Source organism: Salmo trutta, chromosome 1 (assembly GCF_901001165.1).
Source record: "Salmo trutta chromosome 1, fSalTru1.1, whole genome shotgun sequence".
In the NCBI taxonomy this organism is placed as follows: Eukaryota; Metazoa; Chordata; class Actinopteri; order Salmoniformes; family Salmonidae; genus Salmo; species Salmo trutta.
The window spans coordinates 25,650,816-25,668,347 of NC_042957.1; the positions used below are offsets into that span (position 1 = coordinate 25,650,816).

General features: G+C 40.7%; 2 protein-coding genes across 3 annotated transcripts; one reads left to right on the forward strand and one right to left on the reverse strand.

Annotated features, from left to right (window-relative positions):
* Positions 1 to 1,612: 1,612 nt before the first annotated feature.
* Positions 1,613 to 10,645, forward strand: LOC115192232 (uncharacterized). Of its 2 annotated transcripts, XM_029750516.1 has the most exons (8): positions 1,613 to 1,715; positions 7,631 to 7,671; positions 7,780 to 7,798; positions 7,905 to 8,333; positions 8,602 to 8,733; positions 9,031 to 9,263; positions 9,421 to 9,567; positions 10,213 to 10,645. In XM_029750516.1, exons 1-7 carry the CDS (start codon positions 1,630 to 1,632, stop codon positions 9,543 to 9,545), a joined length of 1,065 nt encoding a protein of 354 aa, XP_029606376.1. In that variant the 5' UTR covers positions 1,613 to 1,629; the 3' UTR covers positions 9,546 to 9,567; positions 10,213 to 10,645. The 2 variants fall into 2 exon arrangements, with proteins under 2 accessions (XP_029606376.1, XP_029606366.1); XM_029750506.1 differs by having other exon boundaries at positions 9,421 to 10,645.
* On the reverse strand, positions 10,595 to 17,411 carry slc25a27 (solute carrier family 25 member 27). The gene is made up of 9 exons (XM_029750528.1): positions 17,114 to 17,411; positions 13,504 to 13,683; positions 13,294 to 13,375; positions 12,696 to 12,818; positions 12,386 to 12,498; positions 12,217 to 12,301; positions 12,019 to 12,111; positions 11,726 to 11,828; positions 10,595 to 11,627 (listed from the first exon to the last, which is right to left on the reverse strand). Exons 1-9 carry the CDS (start codon positions 17,199 to 17,201, stop codon positions 11,556 to 11,558), a joined length of 939 nt encoding a protein of 312 aa, XP_029606388.1. The 5' UTR covers positions 17,202 to 17,411; the 3' UTR covers positions 10,595 to 11,555.
* Between the last annotated feature and the right edge of the window lie 121 nt (positions 17,412 to 17,532).

The following is a 17,532-nucleotide window of genomic DNA, read 5'->3' on the forward strand; positions in this document are numbered from 1 at the left end:
GCTTGTCGTCCCCATATGACATAGTTTGTACATCTCAATTGTCAGTAGAAACCACATTTGTTTAAGCAAGTCAGCCATATCAGCTATGTTTTTTAAAAGGCAGTAAATGAGGCTGAATTAACTGTTTCGCTGCCAGACAAGGCTCTGCTGATAGCCAGGTGTAGCAGTGGTAAGGTGTTGGGACTGCTGTTGGGACAGCTTTATGTAGTCTCTAACAGTTTGTGGGCACCGTTTGTCACCGTTATAGTGTAATTAATGTATTGTTTAGTGTTGTGTTGTGTAGTGGCTTTTCTGGCATGCATCCCACTTTTTATTTTTTCCCCCACCAAGATTTAAGCCACATTTTGTAGACCCATGGACAGATTATACTGTGCAAGAGAACCTGGAGGATAGGCTGTTGTCCAAATCTCAGTCTTAGCTCAGCTCGTGTATGAATCAAATCAAATCCAAGTTTATTTATCATGTGCGCCGAATACAACAGGTGTAGACCTTACAGTGAAATGCTTACTTACAGGCTCTAACCAATAGTGCAAAAAAAAGTATTAGGTGAACAATAGGTAAGTAAAGAAATAAAAACAACAGTAAAAAGACAGTGAAAAATAAAAGTAGCGAGGCTACATACAGACACCGGTTAGTCGGTCTGATTGAGGTAGTATGTACATGTAGATATGGTTAAAGTGACTATGCATATATGATGAACAGAGAGTAGCAGTAGCGTAAAAGAGGGGTTGGCAGGTGGTGGGTAGGACACGATCCAGATAGCCCGGTTAGCCAATGTGCGGGAGCACTGGTTGGTCGTGCCAATTGAGGTAGTATGTACATGAATGTATAGTTAAAGTGACTATGCATATATGATAAACAGAGAGTAACAGCAGCGTAAAAGGGGGGTTGGGGGGGGGCACACAATGCAGATAATCAAATGGCTACCCGGATTATCTGTTCAGGAGTCTTATGGCTTGGTGGTAAAAACTGTTGAGAAGCCTTTTTGTCTTAGACTTGGCACTCCGGTACCGCTTGCCATGTGGTAGTAGAGAGAACAGTCTATGAATCAGGCTACAGGTAAGTCCACTATAGTCCTTGTACTAGATCTCTTTGCGCTCTTTCGGCAACTTCTAAAGCATAAAGAGATCTGGGACCTTATTCTTCTCCATTTCTCGCTAGTGTTAGTGGCAATTCTTTTAATAGATAATCAGAATAGCCTGTGCACTATTATAAACTGGGTGGTTCGACCTCTGAATGCTGATTGGCTGACAGCCGTGTTATATCAGATCGTATACCACGGGTATGAAACAACATTTATTTGTACTGTTCTAATTATATTGGCAACCAGTTTCTAATAGCAATAAGGCACCTCAGGGGTTTGTGGTATATGGCTAATATACCACAGCTAAGGGCTGTATCCAAGCCCTCTGCGTTGTGTGTAACAACAGCCCTTAGCCATGGTATATTGGCCATATACCACAACCCCTCGGGCCTTGTTGCTTAATTATGTAAATGTACAACATTACTCTTACTTTTTGTAAATGTATTATATGCACTTCAAAGAGAATATTAATTTAAACATATAGGCAAGGAACAACTGTAAACGTGATGGTGACATCATGAGAAGTCAACCACTCAGTTGATGTCATGCAAAACATACAGGAAGTGATGTGTGTGTCCATTTTGAAACACTTGACGAGACCTGAAGAGAAGATGGCGTTATCTGAACCAAGGTACTTTATAGCTTTTTTAAACTAAATTATCATTTATAATATTGTCTAGATTATGCCCGTCTTATAAAATAAGTTGTTTATGATGCCTGTCCATCATACAGTAGACAGACACCACATTACAAGAAGTTAAACTAAATTGTGGTATAATACAGGAAGACATTCAGAGCCGCACACCATTGAAAAAAAAAAAATAATCAAAGACTGAGGCTTAAATGTAAAAAAAGAGATGGTTTATTGGGATATATTGAAGCCCAAAAGATTATTGTCCAGGATTTTTTTTTTGGGGCGTCAAGCCATTATCAGTGTGAATGGTGGTAAACTACAGGAAATGAAAGCGATTGAAGACAATACTAGCCTCTCTGCTATTTACTCACTTGTTATTAAAAGAAGTTTAAACATGGGAAAACTTTCATCTGCTTTTGGCCTCTGGCTAAATTAAGCAACTCCAACTCATTTTAAGACTAGGGAAGTACTAGAAAGTCGACAGATTGGAAGGCAGATGCCTTGATTCATTTCCTTTTGAAGATGAGCGAGTAACAAGTGTTAGGGGTAAATAGCATAGAAGCTAAATTATTCTCTTCAATCGCTTTAATTTCCTGTTCTTTACCACAAAGGATGTATGACAACTTAACATTCATTTACAGTGGCTAGCTAGTGAAAGTCTACACACCCTTGCACAGTCTTCACATTTTCCTGCCTTAAAATTGAATCTAAAAAGGGATTACATTAGACTCATTAAGTAGGAATCATTGATGGACAGCAATATTCAAGCCTTGTCTCTGATTTTCAAGCAGATTTAAATCCGGACTGAGACTGGACCATTCAGAAACACTCAACACCTCTTGGAAAGCCATTCTGGTGTGTCTTTGGAATTAAAATGTGTAATTCTCCTGCCTAAAAATACACCTCTATCCCAGGGTTTTCAGAAGGTTACGGAAGGTTTTCCTCTAACTTTTTAAATTGGCTTTTCTCCTTTCGCCTAAAAATACACCTCTATCCCAGGGTTTTCAGAAGGTTACGGAAGGTTTTCCTCTAACTTTTTAAATTGCCTTTTTTCCTATCATTTTGATCCTGACCTTGCCAGTGACAAGCATACCCATAACATGATGCTGGCACCACAATACTTGAAAATACAGAGGATCAACAACATTGCATTCACTCCACATTAGTGGCCTATATGAGAAAGCGAAAAGAAGAAAGCCTCTGTTAAAAAAAATACATATTTTAATCGAGATTGGAATGATTTTAGTAGCCCATTTTAAATTGTTGAGCTAGGGTATGGCGACTACCATACCGTGCCATACCCTAAGTGAAACCCTCTGTATTTGCAAGTATTATGGTGGCAGCATCATGTTATGGGTAAGCTTGCCACCGGCAGGGACTGGGGAGTTTATCAGCGACTAAACACCATGCTTCTACACCTGCATTGCTTGCTGTTTGGGGTTTTAGGCTGGGTTTCTGTACAGCACTTTGTGACATCGGCTGATGTAAAAAGGGCTTTATAAATACATTTGAATCAGGATAAAAAATGTATACGAAAGGAGCAGAGACCCACCTCAGTCTTTTGAAAACCTAACCCTGGGATACAGTTTTATTTTTCAGCGGGACAATTACATACATTACTGTCCATTAATGATTCCTAACCAAATTTACTGAGCTTGAGCAAATTTGACAAAAACAATGGATATATGTTGCCTTAAGAGTTGTAGAATCTTATTTAAGAAAATGCACAGCTGTAAGGGCTGCCAACAGAGCTTTCACCAAGTATCAAAGGAGAAGTTTTATTTTTTACATCCAAATCTCATTTTTTTTATGTAAATGGCATGTTGTAGAATGGTCCAGACACCTTTTTTTGTGATTCCACATGTTTTTGAGAAACTTACCCAAACTTCACTTCTTCATCCTCGTTGTATAGTATGGGGGCCCTGAAAAAACATGAACAACGGCTCCAAAAATAACCAAATATGTCATTTTATAAACGGCAAAGCTCTCAGTATAGTGATGCAGGTCTTTAGATGTTGCACACATGACATTGTGTTATCCCAAACTTTATCCGCAAAGTTATATTCCCTTTTGAGCAACTCAAGACGTTTTCCCTATCCAGCTGTTCCCTTTTCCGTGTAGTAACATGTAACTGCCGACATAAAGAAAACACCAACATAAAGCGTCTTAATAGGGCGTTGGGCCACCACCAGCCGCCACAATAGCTTCAATGCGCCTTGGCATAGATTCTACAAGTGGGTCTTTCTATAAATAATGGGGCCAATGTGTGACATTGGGATCAACATTTCAAAATTGGTTTAAAACAAAACTAAAAAGGATTTTAATGCAGTTCCACATGTGTAGCCTTCTAAGAATAAAAAGGAATATATGCAAATTGACCGATAACTCCAGCTATACAACAACATAGGCCTAGGACTATACATCCTTTAAATTGACCGATAACTCCAGCTATACAACAACATAGGCCCAGGACTATACATCCTTTAAATTGACCGATAACTCCAGCTATACAACAACATAGGCCCAGGACTATACATCCTTTAAATTGACCGATAACTCCAGCTATACAACAACATATACAACAACATAACAATAGATTGGATTCATGCATAGCACTTTTTCTGTAGCCTATGTGGCCGACGCAGGCACACATAATAAAACCATGCATAGTGTTAGCATTCATCTCACCATTTGAATCTCATCATCGCTGTTTTTATAATGATAAAGTGACCAAAAAGCAGGTTCCTTTTTTAAAGGAAGGATTTGTATGGAAAGCCAACATTAGATGTAATAACCGCACATGGTTTTAACACAACAGAGTAGCGCAACACCATTCAATTAAAGTGGTGGGAAACAAACAAAAGTGGCCACATCTCTCACAAAACCTGATTAAAAATGAAATCACAGATAAGGGAGCAGGTAAACTTATAAAATGGCTACAATAATTACAATAACTTTTCAACCACCAAACAGAGGAAATGTCTGATTTTCAAGGTAGGCTTATTCCAGTATTTCTGAGCTGCAAATTCATGTTAAACTAGGCTACTTCAAGCCCCTTGTATTGTTTAAAATTGCAGGTCTAACATGGAAAACAAAATGCATTTGTCCTGTTATTTCATTAACAGATCATATTGTGAATAAGCCCAATAGGCTATGTAATTTGTTGTCATTATATCCAGAATAATTCATATGAATAGTGTTGAGTGTTGCTCAATAGTCTATTCTACACAATTGTGCAAAGTAGACTCGGAGCACAGTAGACTCGGTATCAAATCCGAGGCACAAAAACATACGAAAACATGAACTCATTACCATGATGCTTTCTTTGTTAAATCAAATGAGACCCTGCTGTAAATCAAACAGACAATAATAAATGATAACCATAAATTCGCTAGGGGTATTTGATTCTTACAGGGCCAGCATCCCGGAGTCGCCTCTTCGCTGTTGACGTTGAGACTGGTGTTTTGCGGGTACTATTTAATGAAGTTGCCAGTTGAGGACTTGTGAGGCATCTGTTTCTCAAACTAGACACTCTAATGTACTTGTCCTCTTGCTCAGTTGTGCACCAGGGCCTCCCACTCTTTCTATTGTGGTTAGAGCCAGTTTGCGCTGTTCTGTGAAGAGAGTAGTATATACAGTTGAAGTCAGAAGTTTACTTACACCTTAGCCAAATACATTTAAACTCAGTTTTTCACAATTCCTGACATTTAATGCTAGTAAAAATTCCCTGTTTTAGGTCAGTTAGGATCACCACTTTATTTTAAGAATGTGAAATGTCAGAATAATAGTAGACAGAATGATTTATTTCAGCTTTTATTTATTTCATCACATTCACAGTGGGTCAGAAATGTACATACACTCAATTTGGGTCAAACGTTTTGGGTAGCCTTCCACAAGCTTCCCACAATAAGTTGGGTGAATTTTGGCCCATTCCTCCTGACAGAGCTGGTGTAACTGAGTCAGGTTTGTAGGCCTTCTTGCTCGCACACACTTTTTCAGTTCTAACCACAAATCTTCTATAGGATTGAGGTCAGGGCTTTGTGATGGCCACTCCCATACCTTGACTTTGTTGTCCTTAAGCCATTTTGCCACAACTTTGGAAGTATGCTTGGGGTCATTGTCCAATTGGAAGACCCATTTGCGACCAAGCTTTAACTTCCTGACTGATGTCTTGAGATGTTGCTTCAATATATCCACATAATAGTCCCTCCTGCAGCAAAGCACCCCCACAACATGATGCTGCCACCCCCGTGCTTCACGGTTGGGACGGTGTTCTTCGGCTTGCAAGCCTCTCCCTTTTTCCTCCAAACATAACAATGGTCATTATGGCCAAACAGTTCTATTTTTGTTTCATCAGACCAGAGGACATTTCTCCAAAAAGTACGATCTTTGTCCCCATGTGTAGTTGCAAACTGTAGTCTGGCTTTTTTATGGCGGTTTTGGAGCAGTGGCTTCTTCCTTGCTGAGCGGCCTTTCAGGTTATGTTGATATAGGACTCGTTTTACTGTGGATATAGATACATTTGTACCTGTTTCCTCCAGCATCTTCACAAGGTCCTTTGCTGTTGTTCTGGGATTAATTTTTACTTTTCGCACCAAAGTACGTTCATCTCAAGGAGACAGAACGCTTCTCCTTCCTGAGTGGTATGACGGCTGCGTGGTCCCATGGTGTTTATACTTGCGTACTATTGTTTGTACAGATGAACGTGGTACCTTCAGGTGTTTGGAAATTGCTCCCAAGGATGAACCAGACTTGTGGAGGTCTACAATTTTTTTTCTGAGGTCTTGGCTAATTTCTTTTGATTTTCCCATGATGTCAAGGAAAGAGACACTGAGTTTGAAGGTAGGCCTTGAAATACATCCACATGTACATCTCCAATTGACTCAAATGATGTTAATTAGCCTATCAGAAGCTTCTAAAGCCATACATTTTCTGGAATTTTCCAAGCTGTTTAAAGGCACAGTCAACTTAGTGTATGTAAACTTCTGACCCACTGGAATTGTGATACAGTGAATTATAAGTGAAATAATCTGTCTGTAAATAATTGTTGGAAAAATTACTTGTGTCATGCACAAGTAGATGCCAAAACTATAGTTTGTTAACAAGAAATTTGTGGAGTGGTTGAAAAACAAGTTTTAATTACTCCAACCCAAGTGTATGTAACCTTCCGACTTCAACTGTACATACTCTTACTATTATTATTTTGACCTAAAAAGTGTGAGGCTCAAAACAGGTGGGGCACTGCCCTACCTGACGGGTCGCCACTGGACAACTTGCACTTCCATAAATGCAAGGACAGAAAAGTAATGTTTTATGTCACATGATCTGGGACAAATCTGTCAAGACACCAACCATGAGGAATTGTATTGAATATTGTCAGCAACGTCGTAAAGATGGGACCAAGGCGCAGCGGGAATGTGAATACTCATCTTCTTTATTGTGAAGAAAACCAAAATAAACACTTGAATCAAAACAACGACGAGAAACAGTCCTGTGAGACATACAGCTACACATGGAACAACTACCCACAAAAACCCATGAAAAAACACCCCTACTAAATAGGACCTTCAATTAGAGGCAACGAGGAACAGCTGCCTCCAATTGAAGGTCAAACCAATAAACTAAGCATAGAAATAGATAAACTAGACACATACATAGAAATAGACTAACATAGAACATTGCCCAACAAACCCCGAAACACATTAAACAAACACCCCTGCCACGTCCTGACCAAACTACAATAACAAATAACCTCTTTACTGGTCAGGACGTGACAAATATAGCTATGATCCCCCTTATATCTTAATGTAAATATATATATATATATATATATAATACAATATATATATATATATATATATATATATATATATAATACATTTTAGAATGTTTTGTGTTTCTGTCACCTACAGACCTGGCCTTAAGACTATATATAGCGACTATGTCACATTGGGTAAGTGAAAATGGAACAACATGTCAAAAATATCATATAGATTTGATAACGGTTCATTATTTGGTATAACACTCATTTACCTTCTCATTTTGTTCTTTATGGATGCAGCTCGGAACATCCCTCGAGGGTAAGGGTCTGGTGAAAAGAATCTCAACTACACTACAATGTCGCCACACAATAAATGTGTTTTTGTATGGCGACAACTTAATGTATTTGCCTGAATGTCCTTCCAGGTCTCACCAAGACTTGGAGAAGCTAATCAGAGGAGAGGAAATCCCTTACATGCTGCCAGGAGGAACATTTGTCAGACACCTATTCCAAAACACCTGTGTTCTGAGCAGTCTATTGGCCGGAATACATATAACAGCAACAAGATTTAGCAAAGTCAAAGATTATTTTATGACAGACAACACAGTCGGTGCAGTCATAACTTTTCTCGATAACAAAATGTATAATGAGGCGATGGGTCTTTGGCTTATTAATTTAGATTTGCGTAGTGTTGGAAGAAAAAAATACTTTTTCAAAAACGAATATCTAGATTGTAGAGGCTATGTCGAAGACTTCCTAGCAAATTTTGATGACTTGACAACTGTCAAATATGAAGACGACTACAACGATTACGATATGAGCCCCTCAGCTGGCATTTACAATGGAACACTGAGGTAATAAGTCATCATTGACTACCTTTTCTATTTCATTGTTATAAACAAGCAGGTTCTATTTAATTATTACTTCTGTACTTTATCGGATTACATTTATTTTACAATTCTAAGAAATAATTATACTTTATACGTGTGTGCAAATACCATATGAAATATAAACATGAAAGACACATTTTGTTAAGATGCCAATGGCATTTTGATTTTTGAAACTGTTATTTGATTTTCTCTGTCCATCCTGTCGTGTTTCTCTTTCTGTGTATTTTGAAAGCAATTTTAAGATATATGGTCACGTTTACATCCTGGACACCGTAATTGACCCTAAACTCATCCTGGTGAATATGCGTGGCCGAAAGGGAAACGGATGTATTCCTCCTTATGCCATCACTGATGACTTTTCAAGGTACTGTTAGGTTGAACTGCATAATGCTTCCAAGGTTTAACTTGTAGGCTATGTTTGGTGTCACTACCAGTATGGTGCATATAGAATGCAGAAAATTAGGAGATTGAAGGCTGTGATCCAATACTGAGGTTAAATATTTGGAAGTGGATATTTGACCGGTTTAGGAATGAGAGTTAGGTTAAGGTTAGTTTCAGTGAAATGCATAAAAGTTAACATTGGGCATAACCCAATGCCAACCCCAATACAGCTTCTGTTTTTGGCTTATGTCCATTCTGATTGCATTTCTACTCCTAACAGGAAGTACGAGCTTCAGTTCCTTTTGCTGGGTTTGATCACAGCAGAGATCAAACACATGGTGCTGTGTGTTAAACAAGAAGGAGGGCGATGGATGCTGTATGATAACTCTGGAACGCCCCAATTCCAGGACTTCAACATGGAGATAGAAATGAAGAAATACGTTGCTTACCTCGCTGCCTACGTGAATTTGAACAGTGCATATCCAGAGGAACAAGTGCAAGAATCAGAGCAAGGTAAGGTATAACCAAGAACTGAAAACAGTTCTATGTTGTCACTGGAATCTTCAGTAATGAAGTCATCCTATATTGTCTTAAGTGATTAAATTCCCAACTGCAATTATGATTTGGCAAATGCCCCTAAACAATAATACGCTACTCCATTCTTTTACAGTAAATGACCTCCTCCTGCCAGTGGTTGTAACAGTGAACAACCACCGATCAACATCCCTGTCCCCATTCAGACAGCCGGTGGAAGAAACAACCATCTACACCCGCCCAACCTGTCAGCAGCAATGAGAGAAGGATGCTTCCCCTCAAGGTCTGTTCCTAACCATAGTGTGACTGCAGTTTTATTTCTTGCCACTGTCATCATAGGCTTGTTTTAAGGGGGATTTGGCATTAGACTGAAATATTTTATAAAAATGTGTTTAAACACATGGGTCGGTGACAGTAAGAGCCATCGCAAAAAAACGAGTGTTAGGAGAGAAGAAATTGATAAGACCTTGTCAAGCACAAGTGGGATACTAGCTGAGATTCAGCATCACGGACAGCAACAGATTAAATCATCACGACATTTGACCTTCAAAACCATTTTTAGCACTCTTCATTTTTATATCACTCTTAGGCTTTCGTTACGTTGTAGACTAGGCTGCAGGGATGGTAACAACACAGCTAACTTACACACAAACATGTAGCCCGTACGAGATGTAAACATACCACTTTCCCGCCACAGCTGAATCAACTGTTAGTGTGTGGTAGGGATCAGAGACCCTTTGTGCAACTTGACTGCATTCCTAACAAGTTATGTTTTTCTTTCTTTTTTTATTAAATCATTTTTCATATAGTCTACTGCTACTTATGAGTGAAACATTATGGAAGACCGACCCCTGATTTAACAAGATATGTGTTGTCATGAATGACTTGTAAATGTCTGTTTTATCTTTCTGTCTCTCCCCTGTGGAAGTGGAAAACACAGAGGAATGCTGCTGAGGGCACCCTGGCCTGAATACACCCAGATATTCGTTGTGCTGCTGATCCCAGTCCTATGGAACCCCTGCTGACCAAGCCCACCTGGTTGTGCTGCCTCCACTGGACCGACCTGCCGCCTTAAGCCGCTACACCCACACATGTTTATTTCTTTACTTACCGTGTCTTTATTAAAAGCTATCTGACCACAGGGTCTTGAAGTATTGGACATCTCTATCCGGTACAGCCAGAAGAGGACTGGCCAACCCTCTCAGCCTGGTTCCTCTCTAGGTTTCTTCCTTTTAGGGAGTTTTTCCTAGCCACTGTGCTCTTGCTTATGCTTTGCTGTTTGGGCCGGGTTACGGAAAAGTACTTGACTATTTCAGATGTAAAAACGGCTTTATAAATAAATTTGATTGATTGATCAACAACAGAGATACTTTCTCCTTGATTTTACACATGAGGCACATCCAGGTTCACTAAGTACAGTACATAAGTATTAGATCTGTAAGACATCTGATCGCAACTTAATATAATTCCAGACCTAAGCTAAACACTGCATCTATCAAAATTCAAAAATAACTTTCATTAACATTATCAGACTTGTATAATGACTAAAAAGCCACAGACCATTGGGATAAATTACATTGGAGAAATATTCACTAAACAGGGAACAGATTAACAGTTTGTCATCACACAGGACAGTCCTATACAAGGGAAAAAGTAAAGCTACTAGTTATTTACTGGTAGTGAACATAAGAAAGCTCTGTAAATGTCTTGAATTGATTATTTTCATAGTATTTAATTCACTTATGGTCAGCAGTGGCCACAGTTAAAACCTTGTGTTTGATATATATATAAATGTGTCTTTATGCTTCTTACCCTACGCAATTAAGCATATAGCTTTTATAATGTTAGTGTTCAGAAAGTTATTTGTTATAACATTTAACCAGTAGAAGCAGTAATCACACCTGAGACAGTGGAGAACACTTTGTATCATAGTAAGTCAACTGACTGGTCTCTGTGACAAATGACAACATAACTAACAAGCATCACTACCATGGCACAGTTTTGCATGTTGTGTACATGGATCTGTAGCACAAAGTGGAGCACCTCAAACAAGTACATTTATGAATGTGATCAGTCCATTACATTTTAGTCATTTAGCAGACGCTCTTATCCATATCGACTTACAGGAGCAATTAGGGTTAAGTGTCTTGCTCAAGGGCACATCGACACATTTTTCATCTTGTCGGCTCAGGGATTCGAACCAGCGACCTTTCAGTTACAGGCCCAACACTCTTAACCACTAGGCAACCTGTCTGACTGACAGTCCAGGTTTCAGAACGAGCTGATGCCCATTGTCTTTCGTATTTGTTCGAACGAGAGCCAAAACGTCATGGACCAGGGAGCCTGCAGTACCAAAGAGACAACAAGGGCAGTATGAATGTATTGTACATTGTCACGGTCAAAGGTTAAAAGCATTATAATATGAGACAGAGTACATGTACCATTCTCATCCAAGTAGGGAGAAAGCCTTTGTACAGGGATATGAACCCTTCCCCCTTGACAGATTGGATCAGGCAGTCAATGGAAGACTTATACAATATGCCCCTGTGGAAAAATGTATGTAGCCTATTAGGTACTTTTGTTTATTGGTCTGTCAGCATTATAAAACCTGTAATCTTAAAGCTTTATCTGTTGCATTTTGGATGTTCACTTGTTGCTAGAATAAGCTGTAAATGACATCCTAAGCAGTATCACTATCAAGGAATGATTACTGTTCTCTGATTGGCTGACTAACCTGCCATTTGGACCTCTGGGCTGGTTCATTATTCTGGTTTTGATGACATCTGCTGGTGTTCCCATGGTAGCAGCAACCAGACCAGAACATGTGCTGGATGGAGAAAAAGGATTTCAGAACTTGAATTTGAAAATATATTCTCTGAAGTAGTTAGATATACATTTTGAGTTATCATTAAATCTCTGTGTTATACTTTACCTTGCTAACCCATGGCAAAGGCTGGTGTCTTGTAGCGAGGTATTTCTCAGTAGAAAGTGCTTGACAGTATCATATGTTGTGAGATCTAATTAAATTTGAGAGTAATTAAATCCCTATACACATTACAGACAGTACATTTTCACTTGTGCCTGTATTCATTCAACTATACCTCCTAGATTGACCAGAGCAGCCCTCTGTACGTTGGGGACCCACCCTGCCCACAGCGCCCGGATCCCCCCCTCAGAGACAATCTTCAGGAAAGCATGGTACACTCCATGAACCCTGTCTCAAAAGAGGCCAGATGAGTCCACTTTTTGGGGGGTGAGGGAAATTTCTCTCTCACACGATACTGTATCTAATGGGTGATTATTAGCTTATAACTAAATTACATACGAGTTAAAATAGGAAGTACAAACCGAGATGCAGTTTAGGTTGAAGGATGGCTAAAGACTGAAAACTACTTAAACACACTCTCTCACCGGGGTGGCTTGCCCTCCAGCCTCCGTCTCCCCTCCATCTGCATCTGCACCTTGACCAGGTCGGTGGGGCTGGCCATGAACTGACCCACAGCCCCAGCCAACATGCCCCCGATCGCTGCTTTCCTGTTGGGGAAAAGAGAGATCACAGTGGCCTAGCTGGGTGGACACTGGCAGAGAGGCCCAAATAAAATTATATTTGTCACATGCTTTGTAAACCACAGGTGTACATAGTTCTACAGGTCCTATATAAATAGTGACGAGGAATAACTACACAGTGAATAACAATAATGAATAAAAGTAACATGGCTATGTACAGGGATAACCAGTACCGAGTCAATGTGCAGGGGTACCAGGTGATTGAGGTAGCTAAGTACATATAGGTAGGGGGTCTGAGCCTAGTTCAGTCTGCTCCTGATAAATGCAGGGGCTTGGGACTACCATGAATGCATGCACTAAGCAAAGCATGGAGACATCCAGAGCAATAGACATCCAGTCTTTGTTCTGTTGAGAACTGGGGAAATGCAATGCTTTAAATTAACTGGTTATAGTTTAGTATTGAGGAGTAGAGGTCAGCTCCACCACTGTGCTTTTCTCTCACCAGAGGGGGAAGCGATCATCTTCAGACCTGCCAAGGACATCTCGGAGCTGCTCATAGGCCACCATCCGCACTCCTGAGTACACTAGCAAAAGTACAGCAGGGGTTTATGCAGGGAAGATGTCGGTAACTAGCCCTTATCAACAAACCACCATGTGTGTAAGTAGTGAGATCAGTCTGGTGTAGGCTACCTATATGTCTGGTGTAGGCTACCTATATGTCTGTACACAGCTGGTGTGGCCCCCTGCCACAGTTTAAGGGGACCCTCCTCACGTACAATCCCCAGGGCAGTGCCCAGCATCCCTCTGTAGGCCGTCTGAGAGCCATGCTGTCTGAGGGCCGCTTCACCCTGGATCTGAAGCCTGGTCTTGGTCAGGTCCAGGGGGAATGTCACTGGAACCGATATTGAGACAACTTTGAGTTGATCACAGTGACACTGTTCTGTGTAATGTAAAACATTCAGCAAAAACATATTGCAATCTACTGCAGAGATAGCCTAAAGAGTTCTGTCATACTATCCAGGTCTATGCCCAAACAGTTCGAGCTTCTACTTTTAAAGATCCATCTCTCCAGAAATAAGTCCCTCACTGTTGCCGCTTGTTATTGACCCCCCTCAGCTCCCAGCTGTGCCCTGGACACCATATGTGAATTAATCGCCCCCCCATCTATCGTCAGAGTTCGTACTGCTAGGTGACCTAAATTAGGATATGCTTAACACACCGGTCATCCTACAATCTAAGCTAGATGCCCTCAATCTCACACAAATTATCAAGGAACCTACCAGGTACAACCCCAAATCCGTAAACATGGGCACCCTCATAGATATCATCCTGACCAACTTGCCCTCTAAATACACCTCTGCTGTTTTCAACCAGGATCTCAGCGATCACTGCCTCATTTCCTGCGTCTGTTATGTCCGCGGTCAAACGACCACCCCTCATCACTGTCAAATGATCCCTAAAACACTTCTGCGAGCAGGCCTTTCTAATCGACCTGGCCTGGGTATCCTGGAAGGATATTGACCTCATCCCGTCAGTAGAGGATGCCTGGTTGTTCTTTAAAAGTGCTTCCCTCACCATCTTAAATAAGCATGGCCTTTTCAAAAAATGTAGAACTAAGAACAGATAAAGCCCTTGATTCACTCCAGACTTGACTGCCCTTGACCAGCACAAAAACACCCTGTGGCGTACTGCACTAGCTTCGAATAGTCCCCGCGATATGCAACTTTTCAGGGAAGTCAGGAACCAATACACACAGTCAGTTAGGAAAGCAAAGGCTAGCTTTTTCAAAAGAAATGTGCATCCTGCAGCACTAATTCCAAAAAGTTTTGGGACACTGTAAAGTCCATGGAGAATAAGAGCACCTCCTCCCAGCTGCCCACTGCACTGAGACTAGGAAACACTGTCACCACTGATAAATCCACGATAATTGAGAACTTCAATAAGCATTTCTCTACGGCTGGCCATGCTTTCCTCCTCATTTCGAATCCCACCGTGCCTTCTCCGTTATGCAATCTGGTTTCTGAGCTTGTCACGGGTGCACCTTAGCCACGCTCAAGGTCCTAAACGATATCATAACCGCCATCAATAAAAGACAGTACTGTGCAGCCGTCTTCATCGACCTGGCCAAGGCTTTCGACTCTGTCAATCACCACATTCTTATCGGGAAACTCAACAGTCTTGGTTTCTCAAATGACTGCCTCACCTGGTTCACAAACTACTTTTCAGATAGAGTTCAGTGTGTCAAATCGGAGGGCCTGTTGTCCAGACCTCTGCCAGTCTCTATGGGGGTGCCACAGGGTTCAATTCTCGGGCCGACTCTTTTCTCTGTATATATCAATGATGTCGCTCTTGCTGCGGGTGATTCTTTGATCTACCTCTATGCAGATGACACCATTCTGTATACATCTGGCCCTTCTTTGGACACTGTCTTAACAAACCTCCAAACGAGCTTCAACACCATACAACACTCCTTCCGTGGCCTCCAACTGCTCTTAAATGCTAGTAAAACGAAATTCATGCTCTTCAACCGATCGCTGCCAACACCCCCGACTAGCATCACTACTCTGGACAGTTCTGACTTAGAATATGTGGACAACTACAAATACCTAAGTGTCTGGCTAGACTGTAAACTCTCCTTCCAGACTCACATTAAGCATCTCCAATCCAAAGTTAAATCTAGAATCGGCTTCCTATTTCGCAACAAAGCCTCCTTCACTCATGCTGCCAAACATACCCTTGTAAAACTGACTATCCTACCGATCCTTGACTTCGGCGATGTGATTTACAAAATAGCCTCCAACACTTTACTCAGCAAATTGGATGCAGTCTATCACAGTGCCATCCGTTTTGTCACCAAAGCCCCATATACTACCACCACTGCGACCTGTATGCTCTCGTTGGCTGGTCCTCGCTACATATTCGTTGCCAAACCCACTGGCTCCAGGTCATCTATAAGTATTTGCTGGTAAAGCTCCGCCTTATCTCAGCTCACTGGTCCCCATAGCAACATCCACCCGTAGCACACGCTCCAGCAGGTATATTTCACTGGCCATCCCCAAAGCCAACACCTCCTTTGGCCGCCTTTCCTTCCAGTTCTCTGCTGCCAATGACTGGAACGAATTGCAAAAATCACTGAAGTTGGAGCCTTACCGTAAATTCCAGACTATAAGCCGCAACTTTTTTCCCAGCTTTGAACCTCGCGGCTTAAACAATGACGCGGCTAATATATGGATTTTTCCCGCTTTCAAATTTTTTTTCCCCATAAAACACATTCTGTGACGTGCTCAGTTTCTTGGCAGCATGAAGCTTTCATTAGACCAATGAAATTGTCGAATGGGTTAAGGTCAAACAACTTTTTTGTTTACTGTTTAGATTAAATCGAGCGCTCTCAAACTTCCCATCATTCTGATTACGGTAGTCATTTTGTCACCCTCATCATGGCAAAGACACGGAGAAATGCATATGATGCAGCTTTCAAGTTGAAGGCGATTGATCTCGCTGTTGGAAAAGGAAATAGAGCTGCTGCACGGGAGCTTGGTCTTAATGAGTCGATGATAAGACGTTGGAAACAGCAGCGTGAGGAATTGACTCAGTGCAAAAAGACAACTAAAGCTTACTGCTCATTTTTTATTTTTTGTTACAAGCCGTGTTTCGTTAAAGCCTATTTATTTTTGTTACAAGCCGTGTTTCGTTAAAGCCTATTTATTTTTGTAACAAGCCGTGTTTCGTTAAAGCCTGTGTAAAGTTCATTTGTTTCAATGTACCGATAGGCACCTGTTTCGTTAAAGCCTATTTATTTTTGTAACAAGCCGTGTTTCGTTAAAGCCTGTGTAAAGTTCATTTGTTTCAATGTACCGATAGGCACCTGCGGATTATAGACATGTGCGGCTTATTTATGTTCAAAATAATATATATTTTTTTAATTCAGTGGGTGCGGCTTATATACAGGTGCGCTTAATAGTCCGGAAATTACGGTATATCTCCCTCACTAACTTTAAGCGTCAGCTGTCAGAGCAGCTTACCGATCGCTGCAGCTGTACACAGCCCATCTGTAAATAACCCATCCAACCAACCACCTACCTCATCCCCATATTTGTTTTTGTTTTTCTGCTCTTTTGCACACCAGTATTTCTACTTGCACATCCTCATCTGCAAATATCACTCCAGTGTAAATTGCTAAATTGTAATTATTTAAATAAAGGTGAAATAAAAAATTAAAAAATATGGTAAATAAATTGTAGAATTGACATTGAATTAATTCGACAATGACCAGTACCCTAAAAGAAGCTGGAATAAATATTGGATAGCACGTATAGGCCTACCCATTTCAGCAACAGTAGCTGCACATGCTGACAAGATGAACTTTGAAACCCGAGGCCACTGGGGGACCCCTGACTTCTCTTCTTCCATTTTGAAATCCTTATGCAAGTCAGCCTAGTAGTTCGCGATTATTTTGCTACTCCGTTTGAAAGTAGCTCCCTAGACATTATAAAAAAAAGACATGCAATGATCATTCGAGTTATTCTTATTTATACCGAACGCTGTGCACCGTTTAAACAACGACACGTGCAAAGATGACATGATGCTCGATTAAATGTATACTTTGCTCTTCTTCGGGACAACGACCTTTAACCAGAGAACAGGAAATGTAGTTCATGCGAAGATAATTTATCGCACAGCCTACTGCATTGGGGCTCTGTCAAACTACATTTCCTAAACAACTTTTCGCGCAATGTTTACA

Bases quoted from the DNA above. Each gene is read 5' to 3' on its own strand.
- slc25a27 (XM_029750528.1), bottom strand. From the start codon at position 17,201: ATGGAAGAAGAGAAGTCAGGGGTCCCCCAGTGGCCTCGGGTTTCAAAG. The intron at 12,499-12,695 runs GTGAGAGAGTGT...CTTTTGAGACAG, and splicing joins CTGGAGGGCAAGCCACCCCG to GGTTCATGGAGTGTACCATG. The intron at 12,112-12,216 runs GTAAAGTATAAC...TTCTCCATCCAG, and splicing joins CTTTGCCATGGGTTAGCAAG to CACATGTTCTGGTCTGGTTG.
- LOC115192232 (XM_029750506.1), top strand. From the start codon at position 1,630: ATGCAAAACATACAGGAAGTGATGTGTGTGTCCATTTTGAAACACTTG. The intron at 8,334-8,601 runs GTAATAAGTCAT...GTATTTTGAAAG, and splicing joins ATTTACAATGGAACACTGAG to CAATTTTAAGATATATGGTC. The intron at 9,264-9,420 runs GTAAGGTATAAC...ATTCTTTTACAG, and splicing joins AGTGCAAGAATCAGAGCAAG to TAAATGACCTCCTCCTGCCA.